Source organism: Camelus bactrianus, chromosome 28, assembly GCF_048773025.1.
Source record: "Camelus bactrianus isolate YW-2024 breed Bactrian camel chromosome 28, ASM4877302v1, whole genome shotgun sequence".
Lineage (NCBI taxonomy): Eukaryota > Metazoa > Chordata > Mammalia > Artiodactyla > Camelidae > Camelus > Camelus bactrianus.
In genome coordinates, this window is record NC_133566.1 from 16415694 (window position 1) to 16440680 (window position 24987).

The 24987-nt window shown below is 52.2% G+C and overlaps 1 protein-coding gene across 1 annotated transcript; it reads right to left on the reverse strand.

Annotated features, from left to right (window-relative positions):
- Positions 1–774: 774 nt before the first annotated feature.
- LOC105072156 (mal, T cell differentiation protein like) lies at positions 775–24502 on the reverse strand. The gene is made up of 5 exons (XM_074354464.1): positions 24383–24502; positions 23888–24089; positions 6408–6575; positions 4288–4410; positions 775–2269 (listed from the first exon to the last, which is right to left on the reverse strand). The coding sequence occupies exons 2-5, from the start codon at positions 23990–23992 to the stop codon at positions 2207–2209; spliced, it is 459 nt and encodes a 152-aa protein (XP_074210565.1). The 5' UTR covers positions 23993–24089; positions 24383–24502; the 3' UTR covers positions 775–2206.
- Between the last annotated feature and the right edge of the window lie 485 nt (positions 24503–24987).

Genomic DNA, 24987 nt, shown 5'->3' on the forward strand with positions numbered 1-24987 from the left:
ACTGTGCGCTAGGCCCAAACCCGAGTGGACTGGAAATTAAACCGGCCAGCCAGGTAGCTCCAGCCATACATGGAGCAGCCCTGCCTCAGGGCCCCGCAAGGCCACTGGAACAGGACCGGGTCCTGGCGGTGGTGGGCTGGGCTCTCCTCATTGTGGTGAGATTCTAGGGTGAAAGGAACTAACCTGCCACGTGGGAGTCTGGGAAGAAAAGGGACAAGACAGAGAACACTTCTTTGCCCCCGGGATGTCAGACCGTGGGCTGGAGGTGAGGCCTGGGAGGGAGGTCTCGGGAGCCAGCACTGCTGCCGTCGGTGCTGGCAGAGCACTCAGAGCAGAGGGAGGGTAGGGAAGAGCGAAGATGATGAAAACATCCAAGACCCAAACCCCCGGCCTTGAAACCTCGCAGTCTAGTGGGGGAGACCCCGTAGCACACGGGGCAACGTAGTGGGACAGCAGTATGTGCCCTATGTGCAGAGGCAGCCCGGGAAGGCGACGATTAACTCCAGGGGACGAGAAAGATGTCTTCCGAGATAAACAAGAGCATCCCCAGCTTTGCCTAAGCTGCTGTGTGAGTTTGGGTTCTGGAACTTGCACCCACACAGTCCTTAATGAAGTGGAAATGATACCACAAACCCGAGCCCTGCAGACAGACTCGGCCACGCCACGCGGCCGCCCTAGGAGCAAGGCCGGGTGGGCTGGGCCTTAAAACCCTCAGGACCTGTGACGAGGTGGCCAGTTCTGGTGCTGATGCCACAAAAGCAACCAACTCAATGCTTTTTACTGTACAAGTGACTTTTATTTGTATCTACTCAGTAAATATTTAACAGTGACCATCTCAGAGAGCTGCCGGCAATAAGGTGGGAGATAAATGGTGGCTTTTCAAGCTTTCAGGGTGATTAGAAAGTGAGGGGTCAAGAGGGTGAAGGCAGGCTTTCTCTTCAGTGACCGCCCTCCCGCCCCGCCCCACCCCCAGGAGCAGGAAAGCGTTGACACGAAACTGTAAGTCCCTGAATCGGCGAAGACAAGTTCCTTCCATGAAGCAACTAATTCCACTTCCCAGCGGCGACGGGCCCAGGCAGTCACGAGGCTGAGCCCGGGCTCACGTCAGGAGACCCTCTGACTCACATCGGAGCCTGAGGGCAAGCGCTGGAACCCCAGCACAGTGGAGAATGGCCCGAAGTGCAGACGCCTTTGCGCTCCCAGGACCCTGTGTGCCCGTGGTCCCAGGCCCCACCCAGCTGGACCACTCAGGGGGATGCTAGACCATGGGACGGGGTCCTTTCCAGCCTCCTGGATGTCCCGCGTGTGAGGGGAGCCCAGAGGAGAATCCTTGCACGTGGCGTCCTGCACGTGGCGTCCTGCCCGTGTCCTTGATGGTCTGTTCTGAGGGGTAAGGTGGCTTCCAGTCCTTATGGGGTGGGGTCTTGGAGGCCTGACCCAGGCATCCTGCAGTCTGGCCGTTCTCTGAGCCACCTGGCTTCGGAGAAGAGGGTCCCACTCTTCCCTCCCCGACCCTCCTCCCTTCCCCCAGGCCTTACTGTATAACAATTTTGCAGAGTCAATCACTTATTTTCCCCACAAATCTACCTTCAAAGCTGATTTTAGGAAGATTTCCCTTGGCTCCCAAAGCAGAGGAGGAAAAGGAAGAGGAAGTGATTGGGGGTCGGGGACTGCAGGACGGGGCAGTGCGTTGGACCACAGCTGTGAAGCAGAGGCAGGACCAGGGGACAGAAACAAGGTCCGTGTGTCTTCAGATCCAAAAGCGCTGACAGCACCATTTTGATTTTAAGAAAGTAAGACTGAATGTTCCCATAAACCTGCTGTGGGGAACCTCGTTGCTGAGGCCAAATCCCCAAACAGGCGGGAGGCTGTTCTCACCGGTGAGGCCTTTGGCTGTTGGTTTTCTAGAAGAGCGAGGTTCATTGCCAGATAATTCCAAGAGACACTTTCCCAGGCACAACAAAACAACCACAAAGCCCCCTCACCCCTTGTTTTTTCATATTCATCATAATGAATTAAAATGTCCCAGCAGAGCTGCCAGAATGTGATTTCATCACTCAGTCTGAAAAGACGGTCTGTTAATCCATTAGGTCATTGCTGAGCTGCTGTTTATCGTCCAGATGGCGAATGTTGAAAACCACTTTTGGGAGCCGGCGCCCGGGGTTTTCAAAGAGCATTTCCCACGTGGGCTCGGCTCCCTGCTTCTTCAGTGGTAATAGATGCTGAAGGCGTGGAGGATGTAGAGCAGGGTGGTGATGAAGGCAAAGAACTGGAAGAGCCGGGAGGGTTACTGCTTTTGAGATGCCAGCGATCTCTGCCCACCCCGCCATCCCCAAAGGGCCCACAGCCTTGCAGCCTGGGAGGCCAGCATTCTGACCCTGCCAGGTCTCCTGTCTGCCCATGTCCTGCCTAACCTGAGGGCAGCCACCACTGGCCAATTGACTCCATCCTCCTTGAAACGCTCTGTCCTGAGTGTCTGGAGGCCAGACTCCCGGTGTCCCACCCCAACTGTGCAGACGTGTGCTCCTCCACCTGGCCAGGAAGCAGGCCTGTCTCCATCCTGCCCTGGGTCCCCTCTCTCGCTGTCCTCTTGTCCTGGGCACTCTCCCCCTGCCCACCTTTAGCCGCTGTCTGTGCCCTGATGACAGTTTCACTCACTGGCCCTGAACTCGCCCTACGTGCCCATCTCTTGGCTCCGTGTGAATGCCTCAGAGGCCTGTGAGCTCTCAGTGGTCCAAACTGAACTTCTGAGATTTCCTCACAAGCTCAGTGGGTCCCTGGACCCCGTCTCATCCAGCTACCCAAACCACAAAACTGTGGTCCCTCCATCACCCCACCTGCCACGTCCAGAGCCATCCCCAAAGTCGCCTGACAGTACTGCCCATCCACCTCTCTTGCCAGCCGACACTCCAGCCTCATTGAGCCCTGCTGTCCAGTCACATTCTGTTTCATTTATTCATTCACTTATTCATTCAACAAGTATCTTGTAAGCACCTGCTGTACTTCAAGAACAATGCTGGCTGTCATGGTGAACAAAAATGCAAAATTTCCGGCCCTCAGGGAGCTTGCATTTTAGTGGCAGAAGCAGAGAACAAGCAAGATAGACCAGTAGGGGAGCAGGTTACACGGGGCTAAGCACCCAGGAGAAAACACAGCAGGAAAGGGGCAGGGGAGGGGCAAGGCCTCACCGAGAAGGTGACTCCTGAGAAAAGATCAGAAAAAGGGGAGGGGTCTGGAGCCACGGCCGAGGTGGCAGTGTGTCTGTGGGTCCAGGGACAGCCAGGAGGCGGGTGTGGCTGGAGCAGCTGACCAGGGCTGGGGCCAGAGTGGTGCTGGGCCAGGAGGGAAAGGGGGCAGATGGGCTGCAAAGGCAGCTCGACGACCTCGCGGCCACCCTAGTGGGTCCCCGGGCCTGCCTGGCATCACTGTTACAGCGGGGACAGCACCCCACGCTGCGCCCCCGCCTCCTGCCCTCTGATCCCTGTGGGAGCCCCCAACAGACACAGGACTCGACCTTTCTGGGCACGGCGACTGGTCGGGGTGGGCTGGGGCCCAGCCTAGGCCTTAGAGTCCTTCCTGGGAAGGATTAAGGAAGGTTAAGTGGCTCCAGAGCAGGAACTGCCTGGCTGTGAGCCACCTGCCACACGAGGGCGCCATCCCACAAAGAGAGGAAGGAGGCTGCCCTGCGGGGACTGGGCTGGCGGGGCCTGGGCCGGCAAGGCCCAGCTGGCCTCGAGTCTCTGGTCCCAGTGGACCTAAGGTCTGGAGGGGGGTCCTGCTCATCCCACAACTCGTCTGGACCACCTTGCCTCGGATTCCATCAGCCAATACGTTACCCCCGTGAACATCCATCATTGAAATAAAAGGACACAGGAATGGTCCAGCCATGCAGGGGAATTTGGGCTCCATTCTACCAGCAGTGGGAGCCATCAAAGGATTTTTCAATAAGAGAGGTGAATTTTGGAAAATTTACATTTTGGAAAAAACTACAAATTTTGTTTCCAATTTGCACTTTGGAAAATCAGTTAGTCTGAGGGCAGTGTAGTGAGGTTAAATGGAGCAGTAAAAACAGAAGACGAGGGATGACACCTGACCTTGGGCTTGGTTACGCTACAGTTGGGCACACCTGACATCACAAACACACACACACACACAGACACCCCCCTCCTCCCATGCCTCAAGGCTCCCTCAGCCCGAGGGCTCAGGGTCGTCTGTTCCCCACAAGACAGAATGAAGCCTCCTGCGTTTCCTCGGTTAGAGGCCGTCATGTTTCCGTCCGGCACTCACCGAGGCTGCGGTGTTTATGTAGTAGTTTTTCAAGTCCGAGAACTCAGAGACGATGGTGGCGTGTGCCTGCAGGACGGCGGCACTCATGTACAGGATGCCAGTGGTCCCGTGGTACAGGCTGTCCTGGAAGGATGGAGCAGAGGCCACCGTCACTCGGGTACGGAAGCTGGTGAACACTTTCCCCTCTGACTATGCAGCTGGGAAGAGGCGCCAAAGAGACAACCCCTGTTTCTCCTTTAGCAGTGTTTCTAGAGAAGTATCTATGTCGTGAACAATAGTGGGTAAATAAGTGGCAATAGTAATACCGACACGAGCCAGTATTTACTGAGTGTTTCTTGCCGGCCAAGCGCTAGGCTAAGCCTTTCCCGCATTTATCTCATTTAACCTTGTCAACTATGGTGAAGTAGGTGCTATTTATCGTGAGTGCCATTCTGAGGAAGTGGGAGTTCAAGTTAAGGTCAGTGAATAAAGGCTGAGCCAGGATTTGGATCCAGGCCACATGAACACCAAGCCTGTGCTCTTACCCATTAGTGTTATGAAGACCTACGAAGTGCTGGCACTGTCCTTATTATGTACACATGGCGTGTCATTTCATTCTCATAGCCAATCTCATAAGGCTGCCACTATTAATATCCCCAGTTTACAGATGAGAAAACTGGGGCTTAACTAACACAGGGAAGAGTCGGCCGAGTCAGGCTAATCTGACTCTAGATTCCAATTTTTGAACCTCCGTGCTGAACTCTCAGCAGTGTTCTTCAGCTCCACAAGAATGTCATAGTTATCAGTTCTGGAAGGACAGTCATAATGGTGAATCGGCATTTGCAGCCCCTAAAGAGACACTCAGTTCTGGGAAGCTCATCAGTGGAGGAAAGAAAGCATTAGAGAAAAAGTTGATGGGGTGAGGCTGTCACACTGAAAAGAGGGACCACCAGTCACCACGTGGGATGTGACTGGAAGCCATTTCTAAAGCATTCTTGCCAGAAAGGTTTAACCCATCTTCAATTTAGCCTTTCGTGCTAACTTCTAATTTATAGAAACTTCAGGGACTAAAGAAATAAGTTAAATCACACTAGGAAGAAGTGAACAGACAAACCCACAAAATGTGGGACCTTTTACAGGACAGCTGACCGCCCAGTGTCTTCAGCAAGTCACTGGCAGGGAGAGCCAGTCTGAGTTAAATGTACCCAAGAAGCATCCGTTATCAAGTGCAAGTGGTCCTTGTAAGGACCCCGATTCAAACAAGCCAACTGCAAAAAAGACATTTCAGTTCTAATGGGGGAAACTGGAATGGGACCTGGGTCCTAGGTGATACCGAGGAATTACTATTAACGTGATGTAAGCGTGGTAACACAAGAAAGGCTGCGTGTGTTTTGGAGGTGTACTGAAGTGTGCAGGGTGGAATTACATGGTGTTTGGGGTTTACTTTAAAATCCTCCAGGAAAAAAAAAAGAGGGCTAGACAAAGCAAGTGTGGAAAAATCTCGAAGATGCTGGGGTTATGGCTGCATGAGGGTCCTTAAGATAATCCTCCCTCCTTTTGTAAGTGTTTTGAATTGTTCAATGTAGAAACATTTTAAATGGTTAGCAAGATGATGTGATGACATGAAAAAAGTTTAATGATATAAAATTAATTGAAAGAATCTACATCCAAAATTATTGGTTCAGTGTGATGATCTATACATTTGGGATAAAATTTGCCAGGAATATGGAAGAAAGAACCCAGTGATTGTGATGGGACAAACCCAATGACTGAGAAGGCAGTGACACTTTTCCTACTAGCATTTCCTTCAGTGTTACTCCAATGATTTCACCATAAATTTCGAGGGAAATGCTTGAGGATGTACTTGATACAGGACAAGACAGGGTGCGTATATTCCCAACAAGGAAGGCGATGGAGGGGACCGCAGTGAAAGATGGACTCTGGCAGAGGAAGGCTTTCGTTCCAACCTAGTTGTAAACGCATTCAATTAAAAAGTCGGGGTTCCATAGGGGCCCAGCCCAGGAAAGCTCTCTGGTTCTCCCTCCCCACCCAGGAGGCCCCATGACCAGGACGTTGGTCTGGGCGGAGCCCGAGGGTCTGGATGGAGCCCGAGGGTCTGGGCCACTCTCCCTGATTCTTACCAGGATTTTCCAGGACTCATATCTTTTGTAAAATCCGAACACGTAAGACAGCAGGAACATTAGGGAGATGAGAAACGAGGTGAGCGAGACGTACATCACCCATCCTTGCAGCAGGGGGCTTGCTACCTGGGTGGCAGCTACCAGGATCCAGACCCAGCACCCAAATATCTGCAAAAGAAAACCACAGAAGAAGGGGCTTTGTTGGCTGGCGCCGGGCACGTTTTCCTCTGCAGGCCATTCTCTCTCCTCTGGCTCCAGTTAAATGCTCTTCAGGTGGCGCTGGGTGGGAATCAAGAGGGAAATGGGGAAGGAAGGCTGGCCCCTGGGTCAGAGTAAATTCTGTGAGGAAATTCAAGCGGTTAACACCGAGGTCGCCAATGGAAAGGCTTGGCTAAATTTGGCCTGTGGATGTGTCATCTTGACCCAGTGTTGGCATATACAGTTTTTGAGATATTTCTGAATAAGTTACCTACATTTAAAACAGGGTATTTTACACAAAAACTCCAGATTTCAGACATTTCTTGAGAAAGCTGGCCACAGTCAACCCATTTCCCAAGCCAGAATAGGCTGAAACCAGTTGTGACTGTCTCTTTAAAAAGGACCTGGAGTTCTCAGTGGACCACATCTCCAACTTTCCCAGCCCCAGTGCCATTGTGTGCACATTCCTTGTAGCTCACTTTCACTGTGGAATAGTATTTGCCTTCTCCTGCCTCCCTTCACCCACTGACAGTGTCTGCCCGGCCCTGTGGACGTCTGGTTTGGGGCCCCCTGGTTATAGTATCTGACGCCCTGGGGTCAGTTCCCAGCTGGGCGATACACTTCCAATTTAATCACCTCTCAACTCTGGCCAGCCATTTCTTATCCCCTTGGTGGAGAAACTGAACCTTCTCCCTGTCCTCGCTGGGCTCTGCGTTTGTTTGCTCTGGGGCTGGGTTGCAGCCATGCTGGTGAGCCCAGAGGAGGAACCAAGTGTCCACCAGACAGCACGCTCAGGTCGACGCCTGGAGGGGGAGGGTTGATACGCACATGAGCACCAAGTTGTTTTGTTCTTGCCTCATCGCCTCTCCTTCCCAGGCCCTCTTAGGATGTCCTCGCCAGTCTCCTGGGTTTTCCCTCTCCTCACTCCTGTTACATCGGTGCTTTGAAGCACCGCATGGACTGGAGACCCCAAAACCCAGCTGCAGCGCCGTTCTCTCTGTGGCCTTCAGCCCCACATGCCCACCTGCCTGCTGGATGTCTCTACTTGGACGACCCTCTGCAGGGGCCAGCCCTGCACTTGCGTGACCACGAGAGCAAGTGCCTCATTCCGATTTGCACCGTTGGCATTCCACTTGCCCCGCCCCAGTCATGGCCCTGCCCCGCAAGCTCTTTAAGTCTAACAGGTACAAAACCTGAACTCACTGCCCCTCCCCAATTCCTTCAGAACCCCCTTCATCAGCACCTCCTGAGAATGACCCTTCTGAAGAAGAGAGAGAGATGGGATTGGGCACGAGTGGACAGAGACCCCCAAAGACAATGACGTTCTATTTCTTCCACCTCATAGTAGGTACGTGGGAGTCTATCTCTTATTAAGCAATACAGTAATTCTGAAAAAGAAGAATTTGTGGGGCTATCTACAATTTCTGTCTGCTGAGATTTTGATTGTGTTAAATCTATAGATGGATTTGGGAAGAGTCGACATCTTTACTGTGGTGAGCCTTCCAATCCATAAACATGGTATGCCTCTCCAATGATTAAGATGCTCCTTGACTTCTTTTATGTTTTGTAGTTTTTAGCATACACACACTGAACACGTTTTCTTATAATTATGCCTAATCATTTTATCTTGGGGGAACTATTGTAAATAGTACTGCTTTTGTAAAAATTTCACTTCCCAATTGTTCGTGGCTAGGAGATACAAACATGATTTTTCCTGTATGTTGACATTGTATCCAGAAACGTAATAAACGCACATTACTTTAAGGAAGGTGTTTTTGTTTGTTTGTTTGTTTGTTTTGGTGGTTGTTTGCAGATACCTCAAGATTTTCTATGTATCTCATTAGCTTTTAATTTTCATGATTACTAATGAGATTGAGCTTATTTTCACATATTTCATGTATTTCCTCTTCTGTGAATTTTTTTTAATTCATTACACATTTCTTACAGTTTGTCTTTTTTTGACTGATTCATAGGAATTCCTTCTATAAATTAGACCTCATTTACTGTTATAAATATTGCAGGATATTCTGCCAGCATATGTCTCACATTTTTTTCCTGTTTTATTTGTTTGTTTTATTTTTTAAAGTCTACATATAAGTGAAAGCATACAGCAGTTGTCTTTTTCTGTCTGACTTACTTCACTGAACACAGTACCCTCCAGGTTCATCCATGTTGTCACAAATGGCAAAATTGTATTCCTTTTTATGGAGGAGTAATAGTCCATATTATATATACATATATACATATGTATATATATATATAGATGCATATATATATGTGTGTGTGTGTGTGTGTGTGTATATACACACAGTGACACAGTATGTTGAGATGTGGGTATCTTTTCATTAATTTTGCTTCGTATTCATTTTATCTTCTACATCTGATAATGCCGTTGTCTTGGTCTTGGCAGCTTGATTCTGCAGTTTGTGGCCTCTGTTAACTTTCATTCCTGCTCACCTGTCCCCTCCTATGTTTACTGAATTTTGATCGTAAGCCCATGACTGCGGGTGCAGCTCAGCTCTGAATGGCGTGGTTAGGCTTCCTGGACTAAACGACTCCACTGGCTTCTGTCTAGCTCAGCTGAAAGTTACACAGCTTTCAGGTCCTGCTTTTCTGGGACGAGCGGTTCTCATCTTACAAATAAACATAGATATGCCGCCCCGTCCCTTACGAGGCTCCCACAGCTGTTGTCCTAGAGAGGAAACGCATGCTTGGATGGATGGAGAGTTTCTGGGCTCGTATGAAGAGACGGGGAATGGGAGGAGCAGCCAGAACTGACCAGGGAGTCGACTACAAGGCAGAGCCTCCTGGGCTCTTACAGGGCTGGGCGGCACCTCCAGGAGCCTGACTGCCTCTTACAGCACTGGCTCTGGGAGCACATCTTCCCCGATCTTAACACCCAATCGCCAGGTGAACTTTGGGGGTCCTAGGCTGGGCCTCTGGGCCTGGGACTGCCTGTGAGCGAGCCGGGCTGCCCTGTCCTGAGGAGGGAGTGTTGAGGGACCAGAGCCGCTGTCCTCTGCACCTGCTGATGCTGCAGGGAGGCGCCAGGGCTTGGCTTGTGGGCATCCGCCCAGCTTCTTCCCCACAGGCCACGGATGTGCACGGAGATGCCGGCCCACTGCCGGGACCCGAACCCTGCTGGCTGGTGGGGACGGCATTCGGGATTCAGTGACTGCAGCCGAACTTGTCGATTTTAGACCCACATTAGACCTCTGAGGGCGGAGACTGGTCAGTGCCATTCACCACTCATTCCTGGTGCCCAGCACAGGGCCCGGGACAAAGCAAGTGCGACGGGTGTCAAAGAACATTCTCTTTGCGTGAATCAGTGATAACCCCACCTCTCATTCCCTAGGTGCTTTACAGTTTATAAAATGCATTCACACAGACGGCCTCATTTCGACAGCTGCCACGTGATACCAGCCACCCCCTACTGCCCGTTCACCTGTGCCAGGCCCAGGGGTGGGCGAGCATGCCCCGGCCCCTCCGGGTCTCCAACTGCCAGCCCAGGGGCCCCCACCCCGCTCCCGCCCCCTGAGGCCGCCGGGCAGACACTGCCGTCTGCACACAACCTATGTGTCCGCACTTGAGTCCCATCACGGTCTGTGAGGTGGTGCCACCCTAGGTGGGTACTGAGGTCTGAGGTCACACAGGACATGGGGTGTCTCCTCACCACCAGATTCCCCACCCCGAGGGCAGGGGCCTCTGGGCATTTGGGAATCCACTTAAACTGCATGGGAATCTTCTGAAATGGCTATTTAGGATTGCATAACCGTCAGCAATGTTATGCCGCAGAATGTTATTTACTTTTTTCCCCACACCCTCTACTTTCCGAACAGTAGAAGGGACCAGAGCCAAAGACAAACTCCAGGTGAATTTAAACCCAGTGGCCTTTGTTATCTTGTTTCTATCTCAAGCAGTCTAGGTTGGACTCATTATGGGTAAAGCAAACTTTGAGTATTTGCCTTGACTTTTTTTTTTTACTTATATTTAGCTTTCCAAATTTTCTTGGCAGCATAATCTACTCTCTTACTTTTATCCTCCTTTTCTATTTCCCAAGAGCAAGAGATATTTTTAGATGTTTGGGGCTGGCCATCAACATGGAAGACTATTTTATTATAGGTAGAAGTTCCGAACGAGTGTATTTCAAGTCCAATCTGGCAGAGTCTGTTTCTTAAGGACACAGATCACTCCTCTATGCATTTTCTAAAGGCTGAACAGAAACCTGGAGGGCTCACTTAAGAGAGGACAGAGCTGAACAATAAGTTTATTTTTCACTCATTCTTCTCTAGAATGGAGGATAGTCTCTTACGTTTCGAGAGCTGGTTAAAGACACCTCATCACAGCGGATAGAAAACGCTTTCAAAGGCTCCTCGGTTCGGTCAGGATTCAGGAGGCTCCCACTGACCCAAAATGGGACAATCTGACCGTCCACTAAGTATAATAACTACTATGAATGGGAATAGACCAACTAAGTCAAAATCCATGAGTTGAAAATGATACTTTTAAAAAAAAGCCTGACTTTGGTGACTTCGGGAGGATGCATATTACCTTGGACGGCAACTGTTCACCACTATCCTGCCAAAAATCATTATTTTGAAAAGCGCTTAATAAAGGAAAAGAATTAACTCAAAAAACCTTGATGTAAGGGTAAGGAACTTCTAAAATACATGGATTCCTAAGTCGTCCCCTCAGAGTAGCACCCTGAGTCCTGCTACTCATGGAACCATCCAGGGACGCTGAGAAAGCCCCAAGGGCTGGGTCTTGCCCCAGAGATTCTGATGGGACTGGTGAGGGAGGCTGTGTTGTTAAAAGTTCCCCGATGATGCAATCGGGACTGCGAACCTGCAGAGCCCATCTCTCTGCTTCCAGGCTCCCTGCTCCAGTTCACGCGCAGGCAGCGGCGATGCTCCCAGGTTCAAACCCCAGCTCTGCCTGTTGGCCGGGTTATTGAACTCATCTCTGCCCCCACGTCCCTGTCCATAAAACAGAGGAGGTGGATGGCACAGGGTGAGTGTTGGGCAACCATTGTTGGCCATGTCATTAGCTATAAAGAGACGGGAAGGACTCTTCCCTGAGAAAGACCCAAAAGAGGGAATGTCCAAGGCCAGTCCTCCTGAGGGATGGGAAGTTCACCTCCGGGAGAGCTGGGAGACCAACCCGTGGGGTGAGATAACACTCAGGGGGTGCAGACCCTTCTGAGTTGATGATGACAGCTTTGGTCACCTAAAATAATGTGCCTATGAACATGTATGATACTGTCTACAGATCTGGAGTCTCAGACCCTCAAAGCCCACCTTTAGCCCCAGGTTGAAGTCCATTGCTGTCTCCAGCTTAAACAAGGGTGCCATCAACTGATCGACTATTTTGACAATATTTATCAAAACAGTAAATGCACATACTTTTCAATCCAGGAATTTCACTGTTTGGAATTTGTCCCATAAATAATGTACATGAACAAAATGATGAATGTACAAGGTTGTTTACTGTATCCTTGCTGGTGACAGAAAGATAAAGAAATATCCCCAGTGTTGATCCAGAGGGGACTAGTTAGAGCAATTATGTCTGCACAGTGGAACAGTGAGCAGCCTCCAACGAGAATGAAAAACCCTGTTACCATAATGGAACAAACCCTAAGAGTTATACAAAGCACAGACCAGTGTGCCCAGTGTGCTGTGTAGAAAAGGAAGACTTATGTGGAAAAGGAAAGAACAGTGTGCTATGACTTATGTAGAAAACGAAGGAACTGTATGTGTGCATATGTGCATTTATTTGTAGATGCACAGAATATTTCTGGAATGAGACTCAATAAATCAGCCAGTGCCCTGGCCTCCTGGGAGAAATGCTTGCCTCAGAGACGGGATCCTGAATATTCAAACTCATCCAGATCACCAACATATACAGTGAAACAGAAGGAAGAAAGACACTATGCTGGATGATGGAGACTCCCTTCAAAAGTCAAAGGCATTTGAATGGGATGGACAGGAAGAGATTGCCTTTCTTTTGGGGAGGATGGATCTGTCCACCTGGATAGAGCAGCTGGGAGCTGAGGGGCCTCTGCCAGGCTGGTGCAGGGGCCAGGCTGCCACAGGGCAGTGAACTTCACACACCGTGAGAGGTTCTGAAGACAGAGCTGCCCTAGTGGTGACACCATGGGAGGGGGAAGGAGTTGCCAAGAGAGACGCTCCTGGCCGGGCTGGGAGGTGTGGTCCATGTGGAGCAGATCAGGGGCAGAGAAACAGGGAGGAGATGCGGGCGAGACTCCAGGCAATACTGGCGGCAGGTTTTTCTGCATAGCTGCGTGGTATTTCAGCCTGGCAGGGCCACTTGCCAACACTGCCTGCTTTCTCTTACCACTTAATTTTCCTTCCCTGGTACTCTGGTGAATCCGCAGAGCTAGGTTCCTACGAGCCTTTGGTCACAACATGTCAACTGACCAACACATGACTTTGTTTTATGTGTGTTTCTGTTTAAAGACACTTTATTTAATATATAGTTGATTCATTAACATTGATCTCCCCACCAACAGCACTATAAGCTTATCTGACATGCATTTTCCACATAAGGCAAATCACAGCCTTCTCAAGCTTAGAACTTAGGACTTCTCAAGTTTAGCACTGCATCTGGGGCTAAACAGCAAAATCACCAAAAAAAAAAAAAAAAAAAAGCACAAAACTATGCAAGACTTGGCATTGAACAGACCTGGGAAAGGTCCCAGTGTGAGCTGAAACAAGAAGGCAGATATAGACCTCAGGTTGAACGTGTGTGTCTCAGATTTGTGACTCAAATTTTTTCCCACTCTGCACATGTCTTTGAATGACAGTGACAATGCAGCAAGTGTCGATTTTGGGAGTTAGAAATAAATTTTGTGTTCGTGTGTAACTGAAAAATTGTGCTCTACACTGGAATTTGACACAACATTGTAAAATGATTATAAATCAATAAAAAATGTTAAAAAAAAAGAAAAATTTTGGTGAGTGAGTGAGTGAATTTGCAAATACAGAATCCATGAGTAGTGAGGACTGATTGTACTTTCAATGCCACATCTTCCATCACATTGATAAAGCATCATTTACTCACTTAGACCCCAGGCACATGTGTTAGATGTTTCTAGCTTCTCCCTGTTACAGACGATGCTTCAGTAAATAACCTTGCAGAGACCAGTTGTCTTTTCAGCTCTTTCTGTGGAGTAAATTGCCCGCCTGGGCTTACTGATGAGTGGTGCAGGCAGGGATGGGATGTAGCCAGTGACTTTCCAACATCCATTAGGCTAATCGTATCCCTTGGCTGGGACACATATGTGACCATTCTGGCCAGAGAGATGCAGGCCTTCCGGGGACTCTGGGAAGGATTTCTTCCTGCCTAAGGAGACCCGGGGTGAGACAGTCCCCGCTCCTGCTCAGGCCACAGCTGTCTGGTATTGGGCCTGGGGCTATGATGTGGAAGAAGAGACAGAAGGAAAGAGCCTGGGCTGGAGGACACAGCTGGGCTGCAGAAGAATCACCCCGGGGGCAGAGCCCACCCAGCTCCGGGCTTCCCAGGACATGAGATCGTCTACTTCTGTTCCAGCCAGTCTAAGCCAGTGACAGCCCTGTCACAGCGCTGCTGAGGACCACCTGGGAGGTGAGTCTGCTCATGCTGCCGGCACCCCTTACCCCTGCTCCCTGTGATCCCCAGGCCAAACTCAGCCACCGCCCAGCGGGCCCAGCCTGCCTCTCCCCTCCCTGCCTGCAGCGCCCCTAGCACCAGGCCTTCCTAATGTGGGCTGAGACCTGTTAGCAGGTGCATTCCATTTAGTCACCACCAGCATTAAAAAGTTAAGCAGACCAGCAGCAGCATGGATGGATCTAGAGATTGTCACACTAAGTGAAGTAAGTCAGACAGACAGACAAATATCATATGGGATCACTTATATGTGGAATCTGAAAAAAAAAAAGACACAAATGAACTTATTTACAGAACAGAAACAGATTCACGGACACAGAAAACAGACTTTTGGTGGTCGCGCTCTCTCTCGCCTTCTGAGATGGCCCGCACTCCATCTGTGGACTGTGTATCTAAATAAACATGCTTTCATTTTACAAACAAACAAACAAAAACTTACGGTTACCAAAGAGGGAAGGGGAGGGTTCAGTTAGGAGTTTGGGATTAGCAGATGCAAACTACTATATGTAAAATAGATAAACAAGGTCCTACTATTTAGCACTGGGAACTATATTCACGATCTTGTAATAACCTACAATGGAAAAGAATCTGAACAAGAATACACACACACACACACACACACACACACACACACACACACACACACATATATATATAAAACGGAATCACTTTGCTGTATAGCTGAAACTAGCACAACACTGTAAATCAACTAGACTTCAATAAAAAGTTGTTTGTTTTGAAATAAAAGAAGTAGACTAGAAGAGAAAATGCAGTGCGTTGCCCATAGGAAAGGGAATGAATGTTTCCTGAATCTTTTGTTTCAGTTACACACACACTCACACACACACACACACCAATTTGCCATGAAAATATATTTCGTCTGTGCATCACAGTCAGCGTGTGGAAGCCCCTGCTCTGACGCGCCTTCCTCCTCTAGCCCAGGGCCTTTGCCTGCACCATGTGCCCCACCCCCCACCCACCCCAGTTCCTTCCTTCACAGCATGGTCCCAGTGGGTGGATGCTCCCCAGTGTCAGCCGTGGCAGCTGCAGCAGGAGGCGCATCCTGGGGCGTGTGTGGGAAGGATGAGTCCCCAGAGGAAGGGAGAGAGTCCTCACCTGGCTGCAGGCCTCCCTGTAGGGAGCGCAGGGACCCTGGTGCCCATGTGGGTGCTGTTTACAGCATCCATCCCTGCGACTGGGCCCCGGCAGCGCGTGAAGCTCTCTGGGCAGGCATGTCACCTCCTTTGACCAGGGGAGGAAACCGGTTCTGAGAGGCCAGGCGACTTCTCACAGTTACCCACGGGCGGTGGTAGGCCTGGGCTGGGATCCAGACCCGCAGACAACTAGCATTATACGGAGCTCTACGCTCCATAACTCAACCCAGGACACTTCCAAACACGGCGTCGCTAGGTCCTGACTCCCGGGGTGAGAATTTTCTCTCTGTGGCTTTAAGGCTAGCAGGAAATTACCAGCCCAGTCCCCTTGGCCTCCTGTGAGGGCCCCTGTCTTATCCGGTCCCCTCCTGGAACAATGGTGCTGGCCAGAGCTCTGTCCACGACCGCCCCCGGCAGAGCAAGTCCTGTAAGGCGCCCTGGTACCCACGTGGGCTCGCAGGCCTGGGCTGGCCGCGCGCCAGGGAAACCAGCGCCTACCCCGGGGTGTGTGCCCGGGAGGGGCAGGATGCCGCCCGGGAGGGGCCGGTGAGTCAGCCGCCAGGCCTCCTCTGCCTCCCTCCCCTCCCTCCCCTCCCTCCAGGGGCTTCCTCCCCCAGGACCGCACCCACCCATTCAGACCGCCCCCTCCACTCCAGCGTTTCATTGAGCGAACAGTCCAGATTTACAATGTCACATAAAATAGGATAATAAAAACATCCTTACTCCCCCAAAGTCTAAAGGGCTTTTCCTTCGTCTCTTTTAAAAATTAAAAAAAAAAAAATCTAACTAAGCATTTGTGGATTTTTTTTAAAACTTGAGCACCTTAGAAAAGTTAGACAGTTCAGTAAAGCAGCAGGATAAATGCACACTGCTCCCTCTGTGGCCTCGTGGGCAGGCTTTCCCACCCCCTGGTCTCTCCTCCTTTGGTTCCCTCTACGTTTTTTAACCTCATGTCCCTTCATACGTCCCCAGGAAGTTCCCAGAAGAGCTCGGCATCAGCTCCGGGTAGGTCCCCACCTCCTCCTTCCCTGAGGAACCGCAGACATTTTTGTGACCAGTGGTCATGTTTCTGCCCTTCGTCAGGCACCGAGGACCCAAGGATGTCACCATTCACTCTAGTCCTAGTTGGCTTGGGCTCAGCTCACCCCTCCTCTGCTTATCTAAAACCAGAACTCGAGGGCACGGACCAGAACAATGTCACCTCCTCCAGGAAGCCATTCCTGACTACTCCTCCCCAGTCCTTGAGCTCCTAGATGGACGCAAGACTTTGCCCTGTGCTCTGCGTGTCCCTAGTGTCGGGCAGGGAGCGTAGGGCCAAGCAGGTGCTCAGCACAGGCTGTTGACCGACTCGAGAAAAGGGGCAGGAGGCAGCTCGCTGGACCCTCCACTCCTAGCTGCTCAGTCTCGGCTTCCTGGGCCCGATTCCCACACAGGTGGCTCCACCTGACTCCTTCTGGGTCTGCCACTGGCTCGGCCGTGGACTAGCATTTCTGCCAGGAGCTGGGACCAAATGTGGACAAACACCCATTATCTGCTTCATCCCTACCCTTTTCCTGCTCCATCACCTCCTGGGTCCCAGAAATTCTCCAGATGGGGAGAATCTCTGCTAGGAGAGCAGCTGGGACTCCTGGAAGGCCTTCCCCAGCCCTCACCCTCCTCCCCAGGCACACAGGAAGAACCAGGCAAGAACGTGCTGTCAGAGAGAAGATGTTCAAATAAACACACCACCCCTCCCACTCCCAGCCAGCAACACATGGGCAGAGAGAGGGGCCAGATAGATGGGGTGGAGGGCTGTGAGCAGCGCAGGGGCAGCAAAGCAAAGCTCAGAGAACCCTCCGAGGGAAGGAGCTGAGACGACTTTCTTTGAAATAGGTCGGAAAACTCTAGAGCCCCAAACCCGTGCTATCTGGCCAGCTTGACTGGGAGCTCACTGGGGCCCCGCTCTGGGGCCTACCTGGTACCTTCTAGGTCCAGGTAGGGGCAGGAGGGTGGGGAGCTGTGCCCTAAGAAACGTGGGGCAGGGGTTCAGGATGGCTCTACTGCAACAGGGCTGGCCCTGTGGGGACCCCCGAGCCACCATCCATTCTGGCTGAGATGGGGAAGATCTGCCCAGGTGGTGACAGCTGAGGGACAGGCTGGCTGGCAGGCAGGGGAGGCAGCAGGGAGGGGCTGGTGCGAGAGGAGGGGGGTCAAGGACAGGGAACTGGGGTGGGGCTCCTCCACCTGCCCTGCTCCTGGCACTTGCCAATCTGGACAACGCTCCAGAGACCTCTCCTGCGTCCCGCAGGTCTGCCTCGCCCTGGGGAAAGTTCTCCAGGCGAGAGCGCTCTGGCAGGGCGCTGGCCGCAGGTGGGGCCTTCTTATCAGGGAGACTTCTTCTCTGGGGCTCCCGGGGTCCAGTGGGACCGAGTGTGCCGGGCCCCTCCCTGCCACCCTCTGCCAGAGGCCCTGGTTATTTCACCCCAGAGCAGCTGTTGGCTCCAACCCCAAGGTCCCTGTGCCCCTCCTCTGGGGTGGCCACGGCCTCACAGCGCCCCCTCCTCCAAGGCCCAAGCGCCCGCTGGGCAGGCCCTCCTCGGGGGGTCTGCGCCCCGGCCCGCTCTCTCCTGACTCGTACTTGTCACGGTCTGGCTGCTTCGGCGCCTCCTTTCTGCTCTTTCGGACTTTTGACGCTGCGTGAACACTTCGCTAGGCTGAATCCCGTCTGTGGGCAGGACCTCCTGTGTTTTCCAGTCCCTCCTGCACTCTGACCGGCACCGTTTATTTGCCTCCTTGGCTGGTCTCCATCTGCCCCATTAGGCATCAAACTGCACAAGACACGGATTGTGTCTGTCTCCTTCCTCTTCAGTGTTTATTGAGCACCTGTCTCCTCCTTGGCACCGGGTGGGTGCTCAATATTTGTTGAGTGAACACGTGGGGTTTAAGTGGGGGGGAATCTTCCACTTTGCTTACAGCCTGGTTTTACGTATTCGTGAACCTGGGTGTCCTTGTCTGAACAAGCACATGGCTAACCCCTTCATCCAAACCCTGTAAGAACGACCAGTGCTCGGCCTGAGCAAGCTCATCCTGACATCTTCTCCAGCTCCAGGAGCCTTCGGCGAGTGCGGCTGTGCACCCCTGCTTTTTACCCTGTTTCTTATCTTGGGGTGCCCTTCACTTATCTACGCATCACTCCTTTAAGACAGGGTCCATGTCTCACCTTGTCCCTTTAATTATTACCTTCTTATTCCTGGATCGCCGTGAGGCTAGAGCCATAGCAGCATCTCAGTCAATATTTGTTGGTTTACAGTTGGGATTTGCTCACAAGAGACCCACGTTTTCTAGTAAGAGGTCCAGATGACCACCAACTACAAAATAGTGTGGGCTCACGTTTCTAAAGCAGTCATCTGTTGATGCTTCTGGTGAAAGTCCTTATGGAAACCCCAGAGCTGTCTTAGGAGAACTTTACAGCTGCTTTCTCCATTGCTGAGGCTCAGAGTGGTTAAGTAACCTGCGCAGGGTGTCACAGTGATTAAGTAGCAAAGCCAGGCTTACCCCATCCTGACTCTATTTACTGAATCTGAATGCAGCGAGGGCTCCCAGGGTGAGAGCTGAGCCTGTCTGGGAAGCCAAGTAAGAGGCTGTCCTCCGACTCCTTTCCGCATTGCCCCTCCCATTTTTCTCAGGGGCCTTGCCCTTCCCCAGCCCCACACTTCAACTTCCCTTCCCTCCGCCCTCTTCTCCCTGGGCATCATTACACTGGGGTCAGTGCTGCCCTGGGCACGGAGGCTGTTGGCCCCTTGTCCAGCAGGGTCTGCGGACGAGGCCACATCATGGGGAAGTGTGGAGGGACAGAAGCCACAAAGAGGAAGTAAAACGGGGGCAAATGGAGTTTACTTTTGCTGCTTCCCGGAAGTATGGAGAACTGAAAAGGAAGCAGAGGAAAAAAAGGAAAGAATTTCCCTTTTGGGGACTCAACCTCTACGGAAGTGCTATGACAGTGGGGAGATACCCGCCCTCAGCCAGGCCCGAGACAAACCCAGCTCCCTCTCTTGGCCCCAGACGGTTGACAGACAGCTCTAGGGCTCAGTGAGCTTTCACATAAACAGAGCAGAAGAAGAAACTGGCTGACGTGAAGGAGAAACGGGGGACTTGGATAAGACATAAGGGTAAGCTTCCCCCCCGAAGGTTCTGGAAGGAGCCTCTGGGTGGGGGGGTCAGAGTAATTCCTTCTGTGTAGGCGAGTTAGGAAGCTGAAAGCATCAAACACTAAGCAGAGTGTCCAAATCGTCTCACTTTTTAACTGGCTGACTCTAGAAACCTTAGCTGTTTGTAATTAGTCAAGTATCTAATTAATAACTTAACTAGTGAAAAGGTTGAAAGTTAAAGGACTTCCTTGGACTCTTATTCGCAAAGCTCTCCCTCAGTCACAGTCGCCTGGGTCAGCTCTGTGTCCACCTTTCATCTTGTAAAGACGCTGCGGGCGGGCCATCAGGCGGTCACGTGCCCCCCGCCCCCGTGCCTGCCACCTGCGTGCTGTTTGCTCTGAAGACGAGGCGGTGGGGCTGTGAGTCACCTGGTCCCCAGGCCCGCCCAGCGCTGGCACCAGCAGCTCCCACACTCACTGAATGAAAAAGGGAGGGAACAAACAACGTCTGTTCTCACTTTAAAGTGCACTGATTCAAAGGTTTCTCACATTTGGAGATTATGTTTGGAAGTTAATATTGTTTTCAAATGAGAAATCTGAATTCAACAGTTAACTGAACAAAATACGAACTTCAAAGTCTTATCCTTTGCTGATGGGAATGTAAAACAGTTCAGCCACTCTGGAAAACAGTTTGTCCATTTCTTAATAAAAACCAAGCGTATGCTTATTGTACAAACCAGCCATCACACGTAGACACTACCCCAGTGAAGGGAAAATCACACCCACCCAAAAGCCTGTATGTGAATGCTCATAGCAGCTTGATTTTGAATAGCTAAAAACTGCAAATGACCAGCATGTTTCTCAATGGGTCAATGGTTAAACACACCAAGGTAAAGCCACACAGTGGAATACTATACAGCAGTGAAAAGGAGGCACTAGTTGCACACACATGACCTGGAGGGACCTCAAGGGAATTATGCCAAGTGGAAGATGCCAATCTCTAAAGACCACACACTGTATGGTTCCATTTATTTCTATAACTTTCTTGAAATTTCAAACTTATAGAGATGGAATTAGTGTTTTCCAGGGGGGAAGGAGGACAAGGTGGAGGTGACTGTAAAACGGAAGCAGGTGGGAGATCTCCGAGGTGATGGGTCTGTTCTGTGTCTCGATGGTGGTGGTTGCATGAATCTGCACACGTGAGAAAATGGCACAGAGGTGCAGGCAGAGCACCTCGGTTACCCCGTGTCGATATCGCACTAGACAGCTGTGAGGGGTGAGACGACTGGGGGAAGCTACGGGAGGGGATGGGAGACCTCTCTGAACTGTCTTTGCAACTGCCTCTGAACCTACAATTATGACAAAATTAAAGTTTTAAAATGTGCATTTTAGTGTTAAAGACTCTAAAACAAAGCAACTTGGGCGAAGAGCTATAAAAGCAGGCGGCAGGGAGCAGAGCTGGCGGGAACACGCAGACACCCGGAGCCTGTGCCGTCCTAGTCCGTCATTGTCACTGAAGTGAAAGAGCTGGAGGCTGCCGCTCAGCCACAGGGGCGGCGTGAGGCCTCAGTGGAGCCCTCGTTTAATTCTGCTCTCCTTGTATTTCTGGCCCTTCGTTCCTGTGGGGAGGCCCTCGCTCAGTGCAGGGCCTGCTCACCAGACTTCGCAGTGGGAAACAGTGGCTGGATGGAGGTATCCCCGCAGTCACCACTGATGTCCACCCTGGGCCGCCCCTTCATGAACGGCACCTGAATCCAGGTTACGAGTTTCGCTTTCTCTGCTCCCTTTCGCTGGCCTGAGCATCCAGTTTTATTATCCACTGTCTGGACTTATGGCCTTAGAAGAGCCTACATCTGTCCGTGATGCTTAGGCCCCCAGACTGAGACGCTGCCAGGACCCCAAGGCCTGGGGCTCTGTGGTCAGCCCTGTGGGTGGCGGCAGGCCGCACACCCAGTGGCCAGGGGCAGAGGGGGCTTCTGCTAGGCTGATTCTGCACTCTCCTCTCCAGCCAGCCGGTCTCCTGCTCAAGTGGGGTTGGAATTAGCCACCAACTTGACATTCTCCCCTCCTCTCCTGCTGACCTCCCCATCCGCACCCCAGATATGACGCACACTCAGTTCTATACTCCATGCTGGGAATGCTCATATGAGGAAAAAGCAGGTGCAGAACAGCATGTACAGAATAACCCCATTAAATATACACACATGTGTACATGTATGAATATATGCACATGTGTGGATTATAATTATTTCTGTATTTTCTAAGTGTTCAACATTGAATAAAGATGATTTGCTAATTGAAAAAACAGTTCTTTTGAGGAAACATCAGACAAGGCCGAACGGAGGGACATTGTGTAAAATAACTGATCAGTATTGTTCGAAAGGGTCAAGACACAGATGGAGGAATTGGTCCAGATTAAAGGAGATGAAGGAGGTACAGCAACTGAATGCGATGCGGAATCCTGGCCTGGGTCAAGGCCCAGGAGAAGGACGTTAGTGGGAAACTCAGCGCAGTCTGAATAAGGTTCAGTAGAACAGTGGATGGTATAGCATCAATGTTGATTCCCTGATTTTGATGGTTGTGCAATGTAAGATGTGGACCTTAGGGAAGCTGAGTCAACAGTACATGGGAACTCTCTGTACTATTATTACTAGCGTTGTTATAAATCTAAAATTATTTCAGAGGAAAAGTAAATGAATGAAACTGAACCAGTGACAGTATCCCCTCCTCTAAGATACTTAAGACCCCAGAGCCCAGCGTAACCACACACTTTTCTCCCCTGGGGCTTTCATTTGCAGGCGCCCAGCACCGTGGGGTTGGGCGTAGGAGATGGCCCCGCTGGTCCGATTCCAGAAGCCCCCTCCCTCCAGCGTCCTTCCTGTTGGTCGCTCCTGGATTCCAGGGCTTTCCCTGTCTTGCACATCCCCATCAGCCTGTCCCTTGAGGTCCAATTGCAAAGTCCCCTCCTCAGTGATGGACCTGGACCCCTCCCCAGTGATGGACCTGGACCCCTCCCCGATGGGACGAGGTTGGATGGCCTCTGTTGGTACCACAGCCCAGGACGGCCGCCGTCTGGGGAAGCACAGTCTGACTGCAGAGAGGACATGCTCGAGAGCCCCTCTCCAGCAGACGGGGAACCTGGGAGGGCAGTGGCCCTGCCACCTGTGGCTGGTGTGACTGACACACAGTGTGTGCTCCACAGAAAGCAGAAAAGTCAGCCCCGAACCTAGAGATGCTTGTAGTTGCTCCAAGGCGAGGGCACGCCCAGTTCCAGCACAGAGAACTTGCAGGAGCGCTGAGATGCTGTCAGTCTGGCAGGACCACCTCATCTGTGTCCCCCGTGGTGGGGGACCTAGCAGAAACCTGATTCTTGAGTGGGGTTTCAGCTGGAGTCACCCAAATGCAGGGCCCAGCCTTCCTGGCCTCCCTTTCTCATTGCCATCCATGGGCGCCCATGGGTTTGCCGAAAGGTCACTCAGTCCGGCCTGGCCTTCCAGGCGGACGACAGAGTGAAAGTTGGAACCACTTTCTTCCTTTTCCTCCCCGCCTGGGAGCAGCGCTGCCAAACTCAGAGCTGGTAAGGGAACATCATCCACAAGCTAGATATTTCAGAAGGTGTTCAAAATCCAGCATGAACTCCTCTACCCTAAATCGTTCACCGGACTGCGGTGTCCCTGTCAGGGCAAAGGACATGGGAACAGCCGGCCCAGAGCCGACTCTGGTCCTGTAGGACACTGAGGACCCGGCAGAGGCTGGGGCCCCAATTCAGCCACGGGGACCCGGAGGTGAACTCAGGGACAGGTTCTCAGCGCAACCAGGGCGTCTCACGCGACTGCTTCACGGCAGGTGTCATTGTAAGCTGCCTCCCATGGGGCGTCCACACAGGCCAGAGTTCAAAGCCAGCAGACAGGACCATTAAGAAAACCCTGGAAGAGCTGCTCTCGGAAGGAAAGACCGAGCACCCCTGTTCTGAACTTAAGAAAAGCACCAACGACTAGTAGCTGCAGGAAAGAAGCCACATGCAGAAGTCCATTTCCAACATCTCCCTGAGAAGCCGGGACATTTTAGCGGTTCCCCCATCTTCCAATCCAAACCAGGGGACCTGCCTGGAAGCTCCAGTGGGTTTCATTTTGGAAAGAGGAGACCCACTGGCACTGCTGAAGCCCAGGGACGCTCAGGGAGGGATTAGGGGACACACGGCCCTGAGTCCGTGGGGGAGATGGGAGGCCACGGCAGCCCTGGCCCAGGTGCCCCTTCCCCAGGGAGCTGCTTCCAGCACCAGGCTGGCTTCCCCCGGCTCCCCGCTTCCCGTGGGGGCCCCCCGTGGCCGCACTCACCAGCTCCGGCAGGAAGAAGGTGTAGGGAATGGTGAGGAACAGCGAGACCCCCAGGGGCACGTCAGGCGGGGCGTAGCTGGTGGCGGGCGGGTCCCGGGAGGCCATGCTCTCACCCTCTGCCTGGCGCCCTGGCTCCGTCCGCAGCCTGTGCCCGCAGCCCTTCAAATATCACCTCCTGCTTGACACACCCATCAGACGTCGCCTGGAAGGAAAAAAAAAAAGAGTTCCAGCCAAGCAGGTCCTTCCACTGGCTCCAGCCAAGAGAATCCTCAGTGAAATGCGGTTTGTGCTCCAGACGGGCCTTCCTGGGCTGGGGCAGAGCTGCTAAGGAAGCCGGGCAGGAGTCTTTTCCTAGACTTTCCTCCCAAGGAAGTTTGAGTCCTGGGCATATCACTCCGGGGGGGGCCAGCCACAGCCACCCCCACCCCCCCAGCCTGTGCCCAGAGTACAGGCTAAGCCACTTGCCATGACATGGACCTTTTATTGAGGACCTACTGTGAGCCAAGAAATCTGCAGACAACTCTGCTGCTCCCTGCAGCCCAGCACGTGGCTGTTCCACCCCTTTTCCAGACGAGGAGACCGAGAATCTGCCAGGTCAAGTCAAGGTTGCTGAGATGGTCACGGACAGTCCTGCTTCTCGGCTCCCGCCTTCTCCACCCCTGGGGGCCTCAAACCAGGGGGAGGGGAGCAGCCCCCACTTCCAGCTCCCATCCTGTCCTGGAGGCGTGGTGCTTCCTGCTTTCTCTGCACCCTCATTACCATCCTCCTCTCCTCTTTTCCTCATGCAGCAGATGGAGGAGGCTTCCCTCTGTGGGATGAACCCCCGCCAGTGGGTGCCCAAGAAGGTCTGGGCAGCTGGGTGCCGCTTCCAGCCCAAGCCCTCCTCCACTTCCGGCCTCGGCCCCCCGGCCAGTGCCGCCGGGAGCCAGGCTTGAGGCCAGGAGGTTCCTTCCTGCCTCCCGCCGGCCTGCTGGCCGAGCCCTGGAGCTGTGACCCAGCGGCTAAGCAGCTCCTTTCCCTCTAAAGAAAGGGCTTGGGGATGAGAGACCTTTTCCTGTCTGCCTTAGGATGGGCCATCCTGCAGAAAGGCCTGTGCCCTA

Excerpts from the sequence above, each read along its gene's own strand:
- LOC105072156 (XM_074354464.1), bottom strand. The coding sequence starts at position 23,992 with ATGGCCTCCCGGGACCCGCCCGCCACCAGCTACGCCCCGCCTGACGTG. Across the intron at positions 6,576-23,887 it reads CCTTCTTCCTGCCGGAGCTG|ATATTTGGGTGCTGGGTCTG; the intron begins GTGAGTGCGGCC and ends TTTCTTTTGCAG. Across the intron at positions 4,411-6,407 it reads ATGAGTCCTGGAAAATCCTG|GACAGCCTGTACCACGGGAC; the intron begins GTAAGAATCAGG and ends CCATCCTTCCAG.